General features: G+C 36.5%; 1 protein-coding gene across 4 annotated transcripts in view; it reads left to right on the top strand.

The window, feature by feature from the left end:
- The window catches only part of UGGT2 (UDP-glucose glycoprotein glucosyltransferase 2), an 80,120-nt gene extending 59,936 nt beyond the window's left edge, over positions 1-20,184 (top strand). For 3 of the 4 annotated variants that reach the window (XM_032100057.1, XM_032100056.1, XM_032100058.1), the window contains 12 exons: positions 271-429; positions 1,560-1,645; positions 5,827-5,911; positions 7,342-7,427; positions 10,615-10,713; positions 11,948-12,032; positions 12,437-12,619; positions 13,875-14,035; positions 14,316-14,430; positions 17,234-17,350; positions 18,321-18,465; positions 19,386-20,184. In XM_032100057.1, the coding sequence (XP_031955948.1) occupies positions 271-429; positions 1,560-1,645; positions 5,827-5,911; positions 7,342-7,427; positions 10,615-10,713; positions 11,948-12,032; positions 12,437-12,619; positions 13,875-14,035; positions 14,316-14,430; positions 17,234-17,350; positions 18,321-18,465; positions 19,386-19,408 (1,344 nt within the window). In that variant the 3' untranslated portion in view covers positions 19,409-20,184. Of the gene's footprint in view, positions 1-270; positions 430-1,559; positions 1,646-5,826; positions 5,912-7,341; positions 7,428-10,614; positions 10,714-11,931; positions 12,033-12,436; positions 12,620-13,874; positions 14,036-14,315; positions 14,431-17,233; positions 17,351-18,320; positions 18,466-19,385 lie in introns of those variants that run through there. The other variant, XM_032100059.1, reaches the window with a different exon arrangement.
- Positions 20,185-21,150: the final 966 nt, after the last annotated feature.

The raw sequence follows: 21,150 nt of genomic DNA, 5'->3' as shown, positions 1-21,150 counted from the left end.
CTGGGATTTACCTTACCAAAGCAGAAGTTCTTCAGCTTCCTCAACAGCCAGTGGAGGGGAGGTACCTCCAGAGAGTGATCCTTCCTCTTTGTCTTGGATACCTGTTTTATAATTGAGTGAAGTTCATGCTGGATGGACCTTTCTTGGGGTTTTTTTGACTGTGGAAGTTACCTCGAGGCAAACCCCACGCAACATGTTTGTGACTGTAATATATTGCTTTTCCCACATAGTTATGTGACATAATTTATTGATGAAGTGTTCCTTCCATAGATAAAAGGGGCGGTTATAGCAGAGTATGAACTGGAATATATATTGCTTGAAGGACATTGCTTTGATGTGACAACTGGACAACCTCCTCGAGGGTTACAGTTCACTCTGGGCACAAAGAAGAATCCTGTCATGGTTGATACTATTGTGATGGCCAACCTTGTAAGTACTTAGTACAGGAATAGTCAGTACAATTGCGCTCTTCTTGTGAGAATTCTTCATGAGCATCTTGTTCTTTAAATCTATTTCTCTGTGTTGCAAGCTTAGTAATGCTAAAAGTAACAGGCATAACCTGGAGCTGAGCTCATCTAGTTTGCTGAGCTTTCCCCCTGCTCCTCTCCTGTGACCCAGTATGGGTTTGAATATAGCCTAATTTTAGACTCTTGCCTGAAGTGCCTAAACTGATAGCCTAATTGCCTCTAGTAGGTGGTAGAAGGTAGTTTTATATTCAGGCTGAGATTCCCTGACAAATGTAAGGTATGATTCACATTGTGATTAAAATAACCCTTTTTGTTACACAATGATCCAGGCAAAAGAAGGCTCCTATTTTAGATGCTTCAGGTAAGTGCTTAGAGCCTCTGTAGGACATACCCACATCTGAGAATTCTTCTCATCATGCAGAGTAATTATTTTTCATGTCGGCAGTCTGTAGAGCAGAAGACCATGTGACTTCTGAAGTGAAAGATTTATTTTCTATTGGCTAAGGGAATTTGATAGGGAAGGATTTTGATGAATAAGACCTCTTACCTATCTGCTGTTTTCTATTCTCTGTAAATACTGTATCATAAGGAATGAAATGCTTAATAAATTGTGAATCTTTGATTTGTGCACAAGTACTGAATATGGTCTCAGCAGTAGCTGCTGTTTGGCATTGATGAAACTTCTAACAACTCTTCACATTTCAAAGCTTTCTCTGTCTGACTTTAACATAGAGATAGCTGTCTGCATTGTTCCTAAAATGGGAAGGAACTGTGTTGACTTGGAAAGCTGTTCCAGACAAAAATTTTGAGTTTCAAAGAAGATTTTCGATTTAGGGTCAGTTCAATAATTGATTTCTTTGCTGCTCACTTACTTGCTGTCCTTGGTAGAGTTTCTGTACCCAACTCAAATTCAGCTAGAAATAAGCAGAGCACTGGAAGGTATTAAAATGGACATACAGGAAAGGTGATAACTGGTTGCATCACTTGACACTTCTTTCAGGCCTAGTTTAAATGTTGGGTAGTTGATTTTTGTATATGTAGATGATTGAGTCTGAAATGCAACCACAAGAAGTGCCTGTCTTTTTTACTTAGGGGTATTTTCAGCTGAAAGCAAATCCAGGTGCTTGGACACTCAGATTGCGTAAAGGAAGATCTGAAGAGATTTATCAGGTTTTTTCGTAAGTATGAATCCATCATTTGGAAATAAAAATGATTCTGAAAGTGCAGCATATTTTGAAAAGATCTGACAATACTGAAGGAAAATAAGCAAAGATAGCATTAAAAAAAGTATAAGATACAAATGATAATTTAAAGTTTTTTAAGGGATACCTTATTTCCTATATTGTTGTTGTTTGATGGTTTCATGTGTTTTTGAAGGTATTTCAGTATGCTAATACATAATAAACCTAAGCTGCTCAGCTAGACTAGATGCCAGCTAAGTCTCTTACTAAACAGTTACACAGCTACCAGACACTTGTCCTGTCAGTTCCATGCATGGTTAGCATTATCACACAATTGCTTGCACCAAATTCTGTAGAAATATCACTCATGGTTTTGTTGATTAGTATTTTGTCATTCCCAACATACTTAACATGTAATTTCAAGAGTATGCCCAGTGGAGCTTGGCTCTCCAGAGGCATTTTGATCAGCTGGAGGAGGTACCATGAATTTCCCTCTCATAATTTTTTTCAGCCCTGAGGGTGCCTCTGAATGCAGTATATTTATAGGTGGCATCTTTTTTTAACAGGAGAATTATATTCATTTCAGTTCCAGACTTTTTTCTTCAATTAATTCTGAGTGTTTCTTAGTTGTCTAAGTCTAGAATCACTGTGGTTACAACTCCACCCTAGGATATAAAAGCCCCCCTCATTTTGAGACCCTGGCTGCATGTTGACTGTGCCACATTTTCCTCTCTTGGGAGAAACCTCTGTACATAGAAGAGAAGTTGTACTCCCATAACTGGCATTTATTTGACATCTCTATGGCTTCTAGATACGTGATTTCCATGGTTGATTTTCATATAAAGGAATATATATGCTCACCATCATTCCAACTGTTCCTTAGGAGAATCACCTTTTCCCCATGTTTTATGTAACAGCATAGATCTGTAACATATGAGAGCTTTCTCTTGAAGCTTTAGATCTAATCCCTTCTAGAGGACCAGTATTGCTTATTTAATTTCAGCTTCAGTTCTTCCTTTTTTTTTCCTTTTTCCTGTTATCTCTCTTCCCCCTCAAAGTAATTGTGTGGCTTGAAATAGGTCTATTTCTTATAAAATATTTATTATTACTTGAAGCCCTGGAATACATAGTTCTATATGTTGTTATTCATCAGCTGCTATTAAAAAGTAAAAAATTTGATGAACCTCTTTGTGGTTTTGAACATTTAGTTAATACATTAATATCAGTGTTACAGGGAGAAATGTTAATGGGATGTTAGATTCATTCTATTTGTTTGCAATTTTCAATTTCTTTTTTTTCACTTACAATCTGTTGAAAAAGCAGAAGAACATAGTCCTTACTCTAAGAAGTTCACCTAATCTCTGATAACTGTAGCTGTACCATTTGTCTAATTTAGCATTTAATTCTTAAGAAATATAAAGTGATTTATGTAAGATAGCATGGTTTTAAAAAAGAATGTAATGAGGTGTAGTTGAGTTAAATAATGAAAAAAAATGAAACAAAATCACTTTACATTCTAGGCTGGATCAAAGGAAATTTAAATGATCTACTGGGGTTTTGCCCATTTTCCCTATGTAACACAAACAGGCTTAATTGAACTCAGCTAAGTCAGAAAAACTAATACCTCATGAGGAATCTAAACAATACAATTTACTTCATTTCATTATTACAAGCTGTAGACTTAAAGTACAGCAGGAAAAGTATGTTTAAGGGGCTGCATCAGGGTCTTTGATATTTCTTTTACAGTATTAATCGTATGAAGTTGCTATCAAGAACTCAGGCAACTGTTTGATAGGGTGGAATTTTGCCAAGAGGTATTGCAGTATATTCTCCATCCTTATATATGAGTCATACCCTCTCCTGTTGAACTGTGAGATGGACCTGTTTTCTTTGAGGCACAGTCCTCTACTTATAAATAGGGTTTTAGGAGAAATACAGGACTTTGAAGTTACAGCATGTTCTGCATCGCAGTACTTACCTTATTTGCTTCTCTCGTAGTTGCAAGTAATTTATTTTTACTTTATGTAAGTACACAACATTTGAAATAAACTGCCTCTTTCTTCTTGAAGACTGCTTCTAACAAGGGTCATTATTTTGATGCAGTCACGCTTTTAAATCAACTTTTTAGTAATAAGTTACTATGAATATTAGGAAAATGAAAATTGTTATACTCAGCAATAATCTGAGCACTGCTTATTGTTGGAACTTTGATGTTGGTAGGAAAACAAGTAGGTACTGCAAGATAAGATTGCAGAAAATAATTTATAGCTAAAGATATACATAAAATCCTGATGAATATTTTATTTTGTAAAAAGGCAAGTAGATATAATTTATTATATTTTGATGTCATGCAGACTGCTTAGCTGAAAGTTCTGTATTTTATAATTTGGGCAGGGAGTTGTGTGTTTGTTTCTTGGACTTGAGGTTTTAATGGATCTCCATTTGTTGAATGCAATTTCTTTTGTTCCCCATATGGAAAATTACAATTTGTATTATATTGGTACTTACTTGTATTTGTATTAAAAGTGTTTTGAAAGATGTTAAAGTTGTGGCATAAACAGTCTGCTAAACACATTTAGCTTTTGACAACAATTGCATAACAATAAGGTAGCTATTATTACGTATGTAATGGTGCTGTCAGTATGCAAGATGTTTTGCTTGGATTTAAAAAGGTTTTTCATAGTAGGACAGAAATTCATCAAACTGAGTTCTGCACAGAGTAAACAGTTGGCTCTCAGTAAAGATGGAGCCCACAGGGAGGCATCCGTGAAGGAGATTTAGGGAGACAAAGCAATGTTGTTGAATTTACATCCAAACCAAACACTCTGAGAATACTGTAAAGACTTTGGAAAATCCTCTTTATCAGCAGAATCCTCTTTATCTACCTGCAAAACGCATAGCATAGGGATTTTGAGGTAACTGAGTGAATAACAGTGAAAATTTTGGTTGTGTAAACACTGGGGGCAAAAATGGGAACTGGCTGCTGCTATCAGCAGTTTGTGTTTGGATCTAATTTTACCATTTTAGAACTTTTTAGTGATACACTTTATTTAAAATGGAATTCAAATCTGAGCACTGTACATCCCTGTGATAAAAAGACTGTAGTTGGCTGGGTGTGCATATGTATGATATTTTAAAAGTGTGAAAATAAAACTATAACAGAGAGTAGAAAAGTTCAGATAATCCTAAACATTGTTTTGTGGAAGGATAGGCCATCTGTATGAGACTTAGTGATTACAGGCACATTTTGCAAAAAATTTATTAAATAAAAAATTCAGGTGAGTGTGTGAAATCCTGCAGTGTTTAGGTAAGTGGTATGATACACATTGAAACCAGTTTTAACTATTTTTGTTTTCTAGGGGAAAGAAAATGAAACCTAAGGGGTTGCAGATTACTTTCTTAAACCCATTTTTTGTATGGGTAGCTTTAGCGAGAGGAATAATAATACTGATACCCACATAATGCTGATAAAAGACCTAAGGGATTGAAGGGGAAATATATGGGCTATTGATGTGTAAAAGCTAGAAAATTTGAAAATTATGTTGCTATTATACTGTATCACAGTAACAACAACAGGGACAGTAACATTTTTCATATTAGCTACTCTGTGGACTGCAGTACAGTTTGGAGACACCTGAATGGCTTTAAACTGATGTTCAATAAGGCAGAGATTCATGTGGTGCTTGCACAGCCTTGTCTTCAGGGGTACAGTTTCCAAAGCCTGCCAGTTGAAAGCCAATCTTAAATATCTCAGTAATGTGATGAAGCTTTCCCTATACTTTTTTAAGCAGATCTATTTTAAAAGTACATTTAATGCCATCACATAGCAATTTTTAAGATGTTTTCCATATTTGAAAAATAAATTGTTGTTTAATAGTTGAATGTAATATGTATCTCTATAATACATAATAGTATGTTTGGCTCTAGGTTACTGCGTTTTTTCATTGATTGGTAAATTTCCTGTGAAAATTCAAACTAAAAAGTAAGGGCTACCACTGTGGTTAATGTCCAGTGATGAATAAAACTCAAAGTTTTTGAAGTTAAAATATAATTAGGTGCAAGTAATTTTTTTTTTATAGATATCAGCAATTCTAAACCTTATTCTCTGATTAAACCCAAGTAACAATGTTTATTTTAATGAGACAGTACATTTGCATGGGTTTTTTTCCTCCTCACAGCCATGAAGGAACAGATTCTGTAGCTGACCTGACAGATGTTATTGTGGTATTAAACAACTTCAGAAGCAAAATCATCAAAGTTCAAGTATGTATGCAGTGCTTCCATATGTGAAATATGACTTTTGCTTATGTGTCTCAGGCTATATTTAATTGAAATATGTATACTGAAATATATAATTTAGATTTTGTATAATTAAAGAGAAGGATGTGCAAATTAATGTAGTTAATTTGATCCAATCAGGTTATACTAATTGTGTGGGAGATTTGTTAAATAGCTGTTAAACATAGATAACATTTATCTCATCTAGCTCAAGGTGCCCAAGCGTGTAGTTTTGGTGACTTAAATTCTCTCTGCTTACCAGGAGAGAGTCCAAAGGACTACTCATCCCAGCTCATACATGGATTTAAACCAAGAGAATGACTTCTTGAGACATCCATTTCTCTCCAGTGACCTAGGAGAGATTTTACACAAAGTCCAGATACCAGAGTGGAAGTCAAAATTAGGTGTGTTGAATTTTACCCTAAGCTGCCAAATTTTTGTAAATGAAAATCCATTACTCTCATTAGATGTATCAAAAACATCTAATTAAGCACCACTTATATTGAGGAGAAAGATCCTCATAATTCTATATATTTTCCAGTATTTTGTAAATATTTTAAAACACCAGATATGAGTCTCTTCCCCAGTCCTGTAACTGAAAGTTTCCAGAACCGAGAGAAAATGTGTAAAACTCTGGAGCATGATGAGCCTGCCTTTAAACCACAGAGAATGGGTAAAAGGGTGCCTAATTTCCCTATTTTGAGCCAAAATAGGAATATTATTCTGTGTGAAAGGTGGTATTAAGTTTACAGCTGGAATACTTAAGCTCTGCCATTCCGTTGAACTCTAGAAACACTTCAGTGAACTGTAGGATGGGGCTTCAGGAGCGCTGGCTAAAAAGACTCATGATTTAGTGTCAACAGAAATCTGTGTTAGCTTGACAGTATAAACATGTGAAATTAATATGATTAGAATCGAGTATGTTCAGACATTCAGGGCATAAGAAGCTGTTTGGTTCTCAAAAGCAATTAGATTTCTTTTAATCAAGGAAATTGAGGTGGTAAATGAAATTAATCTTGAGCCTTTATAAGCATCTGGATAAGACAGCAGAAATTGCTTAAGCTGGATGGGAGAGCTTATGTTTCAGTGACAAATTTGTCACCTTCTCCTTGTGAAGGGCTTATGAGAATGACAATTTCCTCTCAGGTAAGTTCCACTATGAGGTGCTACACTTCTGCCAGCTAATGGCTGTATCACAAACTCATGGGGGAGGAAAATGAGATAAAATTCGCCACACTTGTAGTTCTTGTTAGCATAGAGATGTACAGAGGGATTGAACATGCTGACTGATTTATTAATCACCTTGTTAGTGGCTGTAGCCAGTTAATACAGCGCAGTTAGATATCACAATGCAAGTAGTAATTACTATCAACTACCTTACCAAGTTGCACAAATGCATTTATTTTACTGACTAGGTACAGAAAAAGCCTGATAAAGTGAATGAAGAGCTTCTTACAGATGGAACAACAGAAAAAAAAGGAAATACGGAATCAGTTACAAGGTAATGCATAATTTGCCTCTAATTCAACTGTTCCAGGACATGTTTATTATTACTCATAGCAAGTAAATTTTCTTACTTGATAGTGATACAAATGTATGAAAAGACTCTCCAAGGGATTTATAATATAAATAAAAAGGGGGAAAGATAAGATGTAATGTCTTGTACATCTCCTTTTTTATCCCCTTCTTAATCCCTCCTTTGTACTTCCAGTTCCTCCTCATTTTATCCTTTGGCTGTTACTTTTCATTTTGCTGTGGCAGGGAATCAGTCTCAATGTGAAACTCTCAGCCAGTTATGTCATACTCAGATGTATCAAACTGAACATCAAAATAATGCTGCTTGTCTGCTACTAGACATAATTTATGAAATCTCAAGTAGTGTTTTTACCTTTTTCTTTAAGGTTCAAGTTCTTTAAGTAACTGTAATAAGCATCTCAAGTGTTACATTTCAGGCTAATAACTTCGTAATATTTCTAATTTGCCATTTTGAACAAGATTCAAAAAAGGTTTTCTTCAGTTTTTAGTGGCTTGGGCAATGGTTATCAGTCACAGACTGCTAAAGAAAATAAAGAAAAGGCATAGCAGTTCTACTTTATCTAGTAATCAGTTGGCTCAAGTCGGTCCTGTACACACACATCTCTTGGTAGATCCAGGACTGAGTTCTGTTCTAGCTTTAAAATATCTCATGATAAGGCCTCTTGTACCACAAGTACCTACAGACCTAGAATTATATTGAGAGTCTGTTGCTGATTTTACGTTTATCTCCATTTATCCACAGATGGTTTTACTGTTACAATATGATAGAATCACAGAATGTTAAGGGTTGGGAGGGCCCTTAAAGATCATCCAGTCTCAAACCTGCCCACCATGAGCAGGGTCGCCTTCCACTAGACCAGGTTGCCCAGAGCCTCAACAGCCTGGCCTTGAACACTGCCAGAGATGGGGCAGCCACAACCTCCCAGGGCAACCTGTTCCAGTGTCTAACCTCCCCTACAGTAAAGAATTTCTTCCTAATAGCTAACCTAGATTTCCTCACTGTCAGTTTGTACTCACATTGACTAGATTCAGAAACCCTCCCAGACAACTATGCTACAGCTCTCAAAAATCTCTTGCTGTGGACCCACATTGCTGCACAAAGGTGCCTCCTTTGGAGAATGATGTTAGTTGATTTTCATTGACTTCAAGCTTCCCACCTCTAATGGGCTGCATCAAAGGATGTATGTGCAGTGATCAAAATCTTATCTCCCTCTAAGAAGGTTACAAGGCCAGAGATCTCTCAATCTTCCAGGTCTTGCCTTTTATCACAGTGGCATTCATCAGGCTCTGAGCTTGGCTGGGCCAAGGAAGCCACTCACCCAGTGAAGTTTATTTGCTCTTCCCAGTGACTCAAGGTTGTGGCTCAAAGGCAGGATTTGAGGCTGACTGTCAGCCTGTTGCCATCTAGGACATTGTCAAATACCCTTCCTTTTTGTTATCCCAGAATGAGAACAATATCCACCAGCACAATGTTCACTACAGGAACCCCACGTGTGCTCTAACATGGGAGTTGTGCACACCACGTTGCCCAAGCATTTTCAAAACTGAGCTGCCCTTCTCCAGCTGACTGCTTTTCCCACGTGACCTTATAGGTCAACCCAGCAGCTTTGGGAGATTTCTGCTTTCTGTAAAGCTTTGCAGAATCAATATGTTCAAGATCCTTGCATCAAACCCTGATTTTCTTTGTTCGCATGTGATGGCTGCATTATAAAAAGCTTGATATTCTTTCAGTCCTGCTATCATTAAATATAAGACATGAGACAAAAAGTCAGGAAGAAAGGAGACAGACTGCTTGGACCTGGGAACTGCAGTCTGTTCAGCCTGTGAGAGTTCAGTGCTGGTTGAGAGGTTGTCTGTCTTCTTTGAAGATGCCACACCATGCAGATAATGCCACTCCACTGATGTCTCTCTCTTTCACCATGCCTGAGTGAAAAGAGTGTGGGTGTCTCAAAAGATTATTCACACCACTTAAACACATTGCAGCCTCTCAGCTATTTCTGAGGTTTCAGCTTTGTATTAGTGGAGTGATCTGAATTCTTTTGAATACATTGGAGATCTGAGACTTGTCTCATTTGCTCTTAAAGATTATGAGGATACTTATTTTTACACTTTCTAAAGGATACTTTTAAAAGGGATATAACCAGAAGAAAAAGTAATAGGAGTGACTCATGCAATCTAAGTGTGTGAGGAATGACTCACTTCACAAAAAATACTGTTGAGGTGAATTTCCAACAGTATCAAGCCATACTGTAACCAATCTGGCTGTGCAGTTCTGAGATCTGTGAAGCAGTGCCTGAGGGAGACTGCAGCCACCATCTCCTCCTGGCTCTGTGTGCTGGAAGGCAGATTAAAAACCAGTCCTGGTAGACTTACGTATTCAAAGCTAGCAAAGAATGCTGTGCAGTGGAAACAGAAACCTCTGTACAACATACCTCTTATAGGGACAGGAATTGGATTAATTTGAAGAAGAATTCTGCAAGTGTTACAAGAAACACTTGGGAAATCCCATTACCAGAGACCACTGAATGTTATGAGAGTATTCTGGAAAAGGCTACAACTCCTCAGCCTTGTCATTTGCTGTTGGGACAACCCTGGGCTAAATAAGTGATTTGGCCTCATGTGGCCATCTTTTTCTTATGTTCAGTCTTAGAGGATATAGTCAGTTTAACCATTTATGGGGCTGTGCAGACCTCCTTCACTTCCAGAATATGCATTGGTTGTTCTGTAGCATGCATGTGGATGTAGAATGCATGTGGGTGAAGCTTGGAAAACAACTGTGTCCGATTTTAAAAATTACCAGTTTTACAGATATTCTGTCTGTGTGTATTTCTGGTTTGATTTTTTTTTTTTTAACTTTGATAAAACGTGGAATTCTTGTCAAATTTGGGTTTTGTTTGAATGAAAATATTGAAGACTGCTGTAGTGCCATTGTTTGTCCTAAGTGACTGGGTATGATGTGTTGCTCCCAAAAGATTTTTGGTATCATAGGCATGTGCAGTGGAAGTAGAATGTAAGTGTATTTGTTTACTGTAGAATGTGTATTTCTTTTGTGTATTTTCTTATTTCTGATTCCCTATGAACTTAATGGTAATTTAGTAGGATTTTTTTATGCTGAACGTTTACTTTATGTAATTATTTATAATAATTCTTAGATTTTCAGAAGAAATTCCAACAGATGTGAAGGAAAAGAAAAGTGATATTCTTAACATATTTTCTGTTGCTTCAGGCCATTTATATGAACGTTTTTTAAGGTAAGGAAAGGTTAAAAGGGAAACAAGAATTTCATATATGAATGTTTTTTAAGGTAAGGAAAGGTTAAAAGGGAAACAAGAATTTCATAGCAATACTCTAAATTCTCTTCGTAAAACTAAGCAATCTAAAGAAACTGACTTTTTAAACAACATCTGAGTGGTAAATTCTCAAAACATTGGAAAGTTGTATACAGTGAGGACTAAATTAATCTTTAAGAACAAAGTGATTCAACATACAGATGTTCAAAAATACCGTTATTCTTTGAAGACAGAAAATGTCTTTCATGTGTGAAGTCCAAACATAAAAGGTGAAGTTCAGCCTTTCTGTATAAAGACAAACCAGAAGTGGCTTCATTAGAGTTGTATCTCTTTGTGTTTAGTCCAAACTGTGGATTTACTACATGCACATATGGCCTTACTGATCTCAGGGCTCTTTCAATGAGCAGTGATTGCTTTTAAGGAATCCTTTACAGTGTTGCCTAATCTGTTCACAACCATCTCTGTTACTTTTATGATCTGAGCACACGTTTAGTGATTTGACTGCTGAGTCATCTGAACTTTGAGCATTGTGTTTCTTTCCTTCAACCACCTTCATAAAGGGAAAGACACATTTACTCTAAAGGAGAAAAAGGGATCTTAAAACATCCTACCTGCTGCTTTCTTATTTTCGAGTTCATTATATCTTGATTTTTTAAGTCAGACTTGACCTCTTGTAAGGTTTAAGACATTGCTTATCTCTCTGGTTGCACCAAACAAAGGCCATGATAGAGAAAAGTAATTGAACCCAAAATAGTAATTCTTAGTGTAATTCTTCCTAAGGATTTTCTGAACAGGATCTGACTTACACTCTGTGTTTTTATTTTCAGCAACCTATTAAACTCAACCAATATATTCTAAAATAATTCCAGGCTATTTCAGTAGCCAAGTTAATATAAGGTAGTAACCATTATTCTAATTTTGTCAGGCACCTCTCTTAGAATAAAACATTTTAATAGATCCACTTTTGAAATTGTTCTTTCTACTATTGCTTAGCCAATCTGGATCAAATAAGGCCATCTCAAAGTGCCCTTGAACACGTGCTCTTTAAAGCTTTTAATTAGAAATAGGTAGAAATTTCTACTTAAACTGGGTTAAAGAAATTTATACTTAGAGAGTTTTAGTACTTTTTAAGTGCAGTTGAAATTTAATGACCTGTGTGTATTTGTTTGTTTATTGTAGACTTATGTTTCCACAGAATTATGATGCTTTCTGTCCTACGTCATACGAAAACACCAGTTAAATTTTGGTTTCTGAAAAACTATCTCTCCCCAACTTTTAAGGTAGGAGAAGAGTCTTCCTCTTTTTTTCCTTTAAAAATTTAAGTAATATTTTTAAAATTACAATTGACTAATTATATCATTCAAATTAAATTTTCACAGTGGAAAATGATCCTTGAATCTATTAAATACCAATAGTTTTAAAAGCATTAGGTATAAGGTTCTTCTCTTCTGGAACTCTAAGCCCAGTGATAAATTATAATAATTTATTCTCTTCTGATGAAATGCTTTCTCTATTGGTGTAGCTGAGGATACTGCTAAAACCAAGGGAACATTTTAAAATAATAAATTGTCCAGTCAGTAAGGCCAGCACAGCTGCAGCTGCCCTGTAACATTCACTTCTTTTCCTTTTGAGTCCTTGTGTGTCTCATATATGTGCACCTGATAGTTTTTTGTTCTTCTTCTAGGATGTAATTCCTCACATGGCTAAAAAATATGGGTTCAAGTATGAGTTGGTACAGTACAAGTGGCCCCGCTGGCTTTATCAACAGACAGAAAAACAAAGAATTATCTGGGGCTACAAAATTCTTTTCTTGGATGTTCTTTTCCCTTTGGCTGTGGATAAAATAATATTTGTTGATGCTGACCAGGTAAGAAAAAATAGTGGTATATTAACTGTATGAGGAATTAATTCGGGCTTAAATTGATCTAGTTTCATTCTCTGTGGCCATTTTACTCAGCTGTTGGTCTCGTAAGACTGTTGCAGTTGCCCAAACTAAACCAGTGGTGTTGCAGAATGTAAATGCAAGAATTTCACTTGTCTTCAGTCGTGTGGGCATTAAGAATTTCACTACACTGAGTTGTCCTAAATTGTCTGTGGAGAGAGAAAGGCACTTGGAGAGATGTGTGTGATCTTAAAGGTGCATTTCACTGTAAGCATATTGGAGTGATTCAATCTCTGGGTTGATTGTGAGAGGAATTCTGCACTATGGCCAGAGTCTGAGGTGATTTGGACCTTTTGAATGACTTCTGGATGGCTGAAATTCTTCAAGATTAATTCTGTCTCTATTTTAAATTTGTATGCGGTCCTTCGTTCAGGAATGAATATTGTAAAATATACTCAAAGGCAAAGTGCTGTCTCAGATGAGACATTGAAGAGTTTATCACAAGGTTATTAAAAATATTGGGACAAATTCTAATGTATTTTGGTCCTTTTCCAAAGCTTGAGAATAAATGAAATTTAGGTGTAGCAATTCAGACTGCAACTTTCTGCAATTTCATCTGGATACACTGCCTGGGAACACTGGTTGTCTGTCCTAACTACTGTAATGACTTCTCTGTGCTCCCAAATAGCTAAAACTCTTTCTTACCTCTGATGAATTAGGTAAGTGGGGTTTGATGGAAGAAGGGTTGATTAGCAAATAAAGGGCATTTGTAAAATGTCATTATAACCCCTTTTTGAAAATACTTCACCATTAGATACAAGGATTTTTCAAATGATGCAATAATTTTGGAGCGCCCAAGTTGGGTAACACATAGGAAGGATTCTTTAGAAGGGACATGACTGGGAGATTTCTAAAGTTATGTTTCTTAATTAAGGAATTTAATATTGGGCAACCAGAAACACTGGTCTGTGAATTAAAAATATATTGCCAGTTTAATTTAATTTGCTCAATAAATGTGTTGCACAGGTGACCACTGTTAATAATATAGTAAACTTTTTTTTTTCTTGAAGAATAATTTAGTAAGTATCTCCCATTGGAATACTTTATCTATACCCCACTGTTGTAGTGTCTCAGGGGTTTTTTTAAAATGAAACTTTGTGAAGCCTGCTGCAATACCTACCCTCATATGCATACCTTGGAAACAGTATTAAATTATAAAAATAAACATCTTCTTACTTAGATTGTGAGAAGTGACCTGAAAGAACTCAGAGACCTAGACCTCAATGGAGCTCCCTACGGATACACTCCTTTCTGTGATAGCCGCAGAGAGATGGATGGCTACCGCTTCTGGAAATCGGGATACTGGGCATCACACCTCGGGAAAAGGAAATACCATATCAGGTAGGATCACCCCTTACACACTTCCTGTACATTTGACTAAAAACTGGATGTTGGTGCTGATCACTGAGGCATTCAAGAGCCGTTCTCAGTAAGAGATGAATAAGGCAGGAATTCTGATGACGTATTGATTTCACTATCTTATGGTAGCTTCAGCCACTTAATAAAGAAAAATATCCCTTCAGAATGGAAACATGTTTTACTTCCTTGTTACTTTTATTACTGTTATCAAAAAGAAGGTGAAACCCCAGAAATCTTAGTTCTTTTTTTTTAATCCTTTTAGTGCCTTGTATGTTGTGGATCTGAAGAAGTTCAGGAAGATTGCAGCTGGAGACAGGCTTCGGGGCCAGTACCAGGCTCTTAGTCAAGATCCAAACAGTCTGTCAAATCTAGATCAGGTATATATGGCTTTAAGCATTTTTGGGTCTATTCTCTTCATCTTTCTCAATATGCATGGAGTATCTTGTATCTCAACATAAATGTTATATAATTCCAAAACTATTTCCCATTTACTGCTGTTTTAGCCTGTTTTCAGGTGTGCATATGAGCACAGTTCCGAAAACTGAACACTGATGATTATTTTTAATTTTAAAAATGAGGAAAAACCCCAACATACAGGACTTTTCACCTTTATTTGTAGTTGTCCTGTGTGCATTTGTGTTCTTCTGATAACTGTATATTCTGATAATGGTAATTATATTCTTGTTTAGCAAGAGCTTGTTTCCTTTTTCTTCTTTTTTTCCATTAACGTAAATTTAATTTTCCTTTGTAAGCTAACTGCAAATGCACTCTGGTGGTGGCTGTACATGGTCACCCTGGGGTGGACCATGGAGTTTGTCTCACTTTGAGTGAACTTCAGAAGACTTCAGAAGTGAAATTGTCCCTACTTTTGGTGTTTTCCTTGTGGAATTACTAAAGCACAGAAGATTTTTACCTGCCTCTAGCAGCAACAGGATCCCACAGTAGCAAAGCCCACATTTCTCAGTGCTTTTCCACACCCTTGCTCTCCGAGCAAGTTTCTCTTACATAAGGACATTATTGCCACTCACATGGTTCTTTTCCCAGAAATGAAAGTAAAAACTGAAAATAGCAGTTCTTATGATACTGGACAAAGAAAAGTGGAAATACAACCACACTAAAAACTCAAACTAGACTGGACACCTGGAGCTGGAGCAGCCTTTAGCTGAATGTTGAGAGCAAAAGGCTGATTTAACAGCAACAGAGTTCCCCTCTTTGTGGACAACAGAATGGATTACTGGCCCTGATCACCCATGCAGAGTCCTGATGTGATAGAGCTGTGTGTTCCCCAAACACAGTCTTACCCACATGCCTTTCAGAAAGACCTTTTAAGATTCAGAGGTTACAGGGTTTCCACCATAATGCTGGTTTTCAGAAAATTGGTTTTATCCAAGTTCTCAAAATATGAAAACTTCTCATTTTAAGATTCTTATCTTTCCAATTACAGCATTAATACATGATAGCATAAAACTCTTCTAAGACTGTTGGATCAAATCAAAAGCCACTTGAGGACCAGATGTTAAGGTAGCTAAATCTTGGCAGAATGGAATTGGAATCACTTTGGAAAGTGAATATTTCAAAGTAACATTTTCATAATAATCTGGTTTGACTGTATTGATAGGAACTACTTGCTGTCTTTGTTGCCACTTCTTACACAAAATACAGCAATGCTGCTGGAAATACAAACCACAGTGCAATGTATTTGAGACCTGGAGAGCTTTCATCCACTGCTAAGGATGCATTATGACTCTTATTACTATTTTCATTTTAAAGACCTGTCTGGAGTGCTCACTGCCCTTCTCAAAGAAGCAGCAATCTCAGCTCTCTGCTAATCTGCTGGCAGTGCCATCTTCATGGGTGGTAGTTAAGGTTCTTAAACCACAAAAGAGAAGTAGATAGAAGGGAAAATGGTGATTTTAAATGCCAAGGAGAATAAGTATAGAACTCCTAGGGAGAAAAAATTACACATAATAAAAACTAGACTTCCAGGACAGTAATTTTGTTCAGAGGGTTTTTTGTATTAATTCTTTTTTTGTTTACTTGAAATGCTGAAACTAACAGCTGACTTTCTACTTTTTACTCCACGTAACAATTGTTAAATTCACAGCTTCTAAAAGAAGTGTAGTAACTCAGGAATTGCGATTTCATTTAGAATGTCAGAGAGGCACAACAGAAAACCAGTCTCTCTTTTTTTGGAATTGAAATGGTGAAAAACTATTTTTTGATCTTCCAAAAATTAAAAGTTTTTCAAAAAATAAAGCATTTCAATTAATGTTGGATGTCTTGGCTCTCTGTGTACTAATATTTGATGAAATCTTTCTGCACTAATGTCTCTATTTGAGTGAAGTTATTGCTGCATTATGAAAGATGTATATGTGCTATTTTATTCTGTCACGTTTAGCAGTGTGAACGGGCAAAACAAGATGTGACTAATACTTTATTATTCTAATGAGACATTTATTTTAAAATATAATGTAAGGGTTGCACATGTGAGGGAGCTTACAAGTGGACATACCAGTTATGACCCCTGTTGTTTGTAACTCTGGCCCCAGAGTATGTGCAGTGAGCGACTGCCTGAGGTTGTTCTCATTTACAAATGCTGTTCCCTGCATTCAGCCAGATCTTGGTTCAGAGGCTTCATGATGAGACTACCTGACTCTATGTAATAAAGGTCAAAAAACCCAGAAGTAAAGTAAGGAACATAGCCAGAACAGCAGTTTAAAAGCTTTTCCTTCTCAACCTCATGTTTCTGGAAGCCATTTTCCTAGAAGTCATCTAAATTTAAAGTAGTGGCGTAATTCTATATTATTTCTTTTTTGAGTTGTTTGTTTTTAATTTAAGGAAAGGAAAGCTGGTTTGAGTTTTGCTTTTTAGTAGTATTTATAGTATGACAGGCAGTATCTGAGCCAGGGGTATCAGACAGAAGTATTGCTCATGTCAAGCTAAGGGAGGACAGACTTAAGGACCAGAAAAAATTGCTTGACAAGTGAGATGTGGAGCTGGCCATCAAAATGAGCATGACCAAATGTTGAATCTACTTGGAAAAGAACTGGGTGAGCACTTAGAAGGAAATGTAAGAACAATTTGCAGAAATGGTAATAGGAAAAATACTTTTAAATAGCAGCTTGATAATCAGTTACATTACATTCAATGCTAATTTATGATTTTATGAAATTTGTACAGGATCTTCCCAATAATATGATTCATCAAGTAGCCATTAAGTCTCTCCCTCAGGAGTGGCTTTGGTGTGAAACCTGGTGTGATGATAAGTCCAAGAAAAAGGCTAAAACAATAGACCTGGTGAGTTGATCCTGACTTAAATGAGTTCTATTGATTAACAACTTTGCTGTGATTTCTGGGGCTTTTGAGGTTAAGTGTATGTCATGTCATGAAGGCAGCAGCCTTGCTGGAAGGCACTGCAACACTCCATCTCTTCCCCTGAAACATTTTCTCCTCTGAGATCTCTCCCACTTGCTCTGTACAAGTTTGCTTACATTAGAGCTGAAGACTGTACCAAAGAATTAAGTATTGCTGTCTCTTAACTGGACAGGATTGAGGCTTTTCATGCTCATCCACATATTCGCCTTATAATTTTTCCACAGTCAGCCAAGTTACTGGGACTGTGAGGAAGTGCTGTTACCTATCTGGGCATTTGTGAGCTCAATCGCTCCCCATATAGAAGGTTCCTCCAGAGCCCACTGACTTAACATTATCATGGTGTTCTTGGTCTGTTTCATTGCTGTAAACAGGAGATAAAGCAAAGCTTAAAAAGTGTAGTGCTCAGGAGACTATCCATGTTCAGGAAGAAGAAAGTTTCTTTCTTTGGGGATAGAAACAGAGAGAAAATTCTTCTTCCTGTCATTATTTACCCCATCCCATTTTTCCCCCCATTTTGATTTTTTGACAACACACACACGCACAGTTTGTGATGCTTTAGATACAATTTGGAAGAAAAACAGGTAGTTGGGACTTGGTGTGACTTTTCAGTATGTAAATAGTTTTGTTTTCTTTGTGTCTTTACAGTTGTTAAAATGAGCTTTGTGCACTAAAGGCTGGTGCTCTCTATTCAAAACCCACCTCAGGGTCAGTTTCAATATACTAATGTGAATCTTGTATCTCCCTGGGTAACTTTGTCTAAATCTTAGTAGTGTTGTGCTATACATATAGTCAGGAAAAGAAAAGTATTTACAATTCATTGGAGCTACATTCTCTGAAAAGGTGTTATTTTCACATTTGGTTTGTTTACATCTAACATGTTTTAAACTTTCAGTGCAACAACCCCCAAACCAAAGAACCAAAACTAAAGGCTGCTGCCCGGATAGTTCCTGAATGGGTTGATTATGACTCTGAGATCCGAAACTTAATACAGCAAATTGAGAGAGAGAAGAAAAATCTAACGTCATCATCTCAGAAAGGTAATTTACATGCATATTCAGCTGTTGGCTTTTAAAAATTAAATATTAGTATAGTTGAAATTAAGATTGGGGTCAGTAGGCACAAATCTTGTGTTTGTGTAATTTCCCTTGCTCTTAGAGAAATGGTGTGGGGTTTGACAGTCATGTGATGCTTCTTTACACAGGAGTTACACTGAGAGGACAAAACCTCTTGTTTCATGCCAGAATCTAAGAGAAAGTTCAGTGGGGTCCTGTGCCTGGACCTCAAACACAATGTGTGACCACCAGTCACACATTTCAGCCACAAATATTAAACAAAGCACATTAGCTTAGACTTCACTTAGATACTCTAAAGCTCATGTCTATTAAGCAGTAGGGAACTGAGTATTAATTTGCCTCTGCATCTCTCACTGCACGCTTATCTACCCAGGCCTTTTTGCACTAGACTAAATTCTATTTGGATTAGTTTGAGGGGATTTGGTTTCTTTTGTTTGTTTGAGTTTTTTTTGTTTTGTTATGTTTTGGGGTTTTCTTAACTAAAATTGTTTTAAAGTGAATTAGTTAAATAGCATGAAAAACCTAGACAAACAAAACCCAAAACCAAAAAATCCAAGTCCCACTTGACTTCTTGGAGTGATGTGAAACAAAATGAAAAGATGATCTCAGCTCCCAGGGTTGAAGAAAAAACTTAGCAGATAAACATTTAAAAGTTTTGAGCAGAGGAACAAATTCACTTTTCCTAATAAAGAATTCTTAGTGGGTTTTACTCTTTGTGAAAGCTTACAGTCAGTTTGTAGCAAGGCTCCACAAATAAAGTCCCTGTTGCTCAACTGACTGATTAACAAAAAATGGAAAGTAAAGGGCTTTCTCGACATTTTACAAACCCAGGCATTGTCTTTATGTAACTCTTTTTGGTGTGGTTTTTTTCCCTTTGGTTACAGGTCTCAAGCACGATGAACTTTAGCACAGCCCGTGACCAGCAATGGTGACAGCTCCAGAGTCTTCTGGGAAGGACTGAACGGAATTTACAGCTGTTATATTGGCACTATTTGCAACATTCTTTAATGTGAAGTCAAATATTTTATAACTTAAAGTGTTATTTAAAACATTTTAAATGCAATACAAAAATGGGAAATCCACCGGTACTTGGGGGTTTGGGGTTTTTTAACTAGTATGGAGCAGCTTTCCCTGTTGCTTTGCTTTTCTTTTCCTTCTTTAAAGTACAGTTTTCCCAGAGGAGTTTGGAGTATGAAGAAAGATGTGTTCAGCATTGTCAGTCTGGGGGAGGACACACACACAATGAATATGTACTTGAAAACTGTTTTATGCATTAGGCTGATGTATTTAAACATCAAAAATTTTGATTATATGCCCATAGTTTTGTCCCTAGAGAAATGCTGTGGTCACAAAGAATTTCATAAAAGGTAACATGTGTCATTTAGACTACACAAAGATAAGTCCACGTGGGAGCTAAAGCAGGGAATGACACTTCCCATTTACTATGCAGGATTACTGCACATTTACAGATTTTAAAAACTAATTTTTGATTCTTAGGCTCCTTTTGGCCACTTGAATAGTGTGTGATAAAATTCCATTATGGTTTTGGTTGAAGTGATTTTCCAACGAGCATCCATTGCATCAGAAGGTCAGTACCTGAAAGCTGCTTTTACTCACTTTTGATTATCATCATCCTGTTTCTAACTGAAAATAATAAAATACATGAGTATTTTTTGACTATCAGTGGTGTCTCCTGTAATTTTCTCAACCTGTATTCACAAAACCGTTGCTTTAATGGGATACTGACATTTTGATCCCAGAAAAATTGCAGGGCAAAGTTCCTGCAATACACATATTTGAAAATGGGGAATTTGTGTCTTAAACTGAAATCTAATGCCTTAACTACAGACCCTGTTCTTCAGGCTGTGCTGGTTTCAAACTGGGATTGGATGAGACCATACATTCTTCTGAGAACAACTTAATGCAGTCTTCCAGTTTAAATGCTTGGAATTATAAAAGACCAGGTAATTTGCACTGAGTGGGTGAATCAGCAATGAGTTGCACATTATTTCCATAGCAGCAAATAACTGAATAAACAATAAGAGAAATGAAGCCTATTTTGTATCCACTGTCATTGTCATCAGGTACTGGTTATTTACAATTTCTTACTGTAAGAGCAAGTATTTCAAATCCCATGTTGCTGGTATTTTTCAAGCCGTTTTACCAAGTAATGTGAGACATGCAGGTTTTTGTACAGCTTACTGTATTTTTTGTTTCACCTTTATGTATTTTAAACAGTTTTAACATGTCACATACAGATTTTTAGGTGCCTGTTGAGGGATTTGCTTTGTATGAAGTACCCAGTGGGATACTTCCTGTGTAACCCAATAGCAACAGTCACTAAAGCCTAATGTCAGTTCTCTTTACCTCTGTCCCATTTCAGTGCAGGAGCTGTTTCGTTATCCTTGTCCTCTTAATTACATCAGGGCATCATGCAGCAAGTCAAATATATTTGAACATAAACTTTAAGTTGGTATTTTTATACCACAGAGATGGACTTGTAATTGACTCAGCAGATACATATGCACTACTATAAATTCCATGCATAACAAGGAAATAACTGATTCTCCATATCAGAGGACAAAAACCCCAAACCATTATTCAACTGTTTATTTTATTTTCAAAATATTTTTCTAAGCTTATGCTTCC

This window comes from Corvus moneduloides, chromosome 2 (assembly GCF_009650955.1).
Source record: "Corvus moneduloides isolate bCorMon1 chromosome 2, bCorMon1.pri, whole genome shotgun sequence".
Lineage (NCBI taxonomy): Eukaryota > Metazoa > Chordata > Aves > Passeriformes > Corvidae > Corvus > Corvus moneduloides.
The sequence above is the reverse complement of the archived record's forward strand: the minus strand, read 5'-3'. Positions and strand labels throughout refer to the sequence as shown.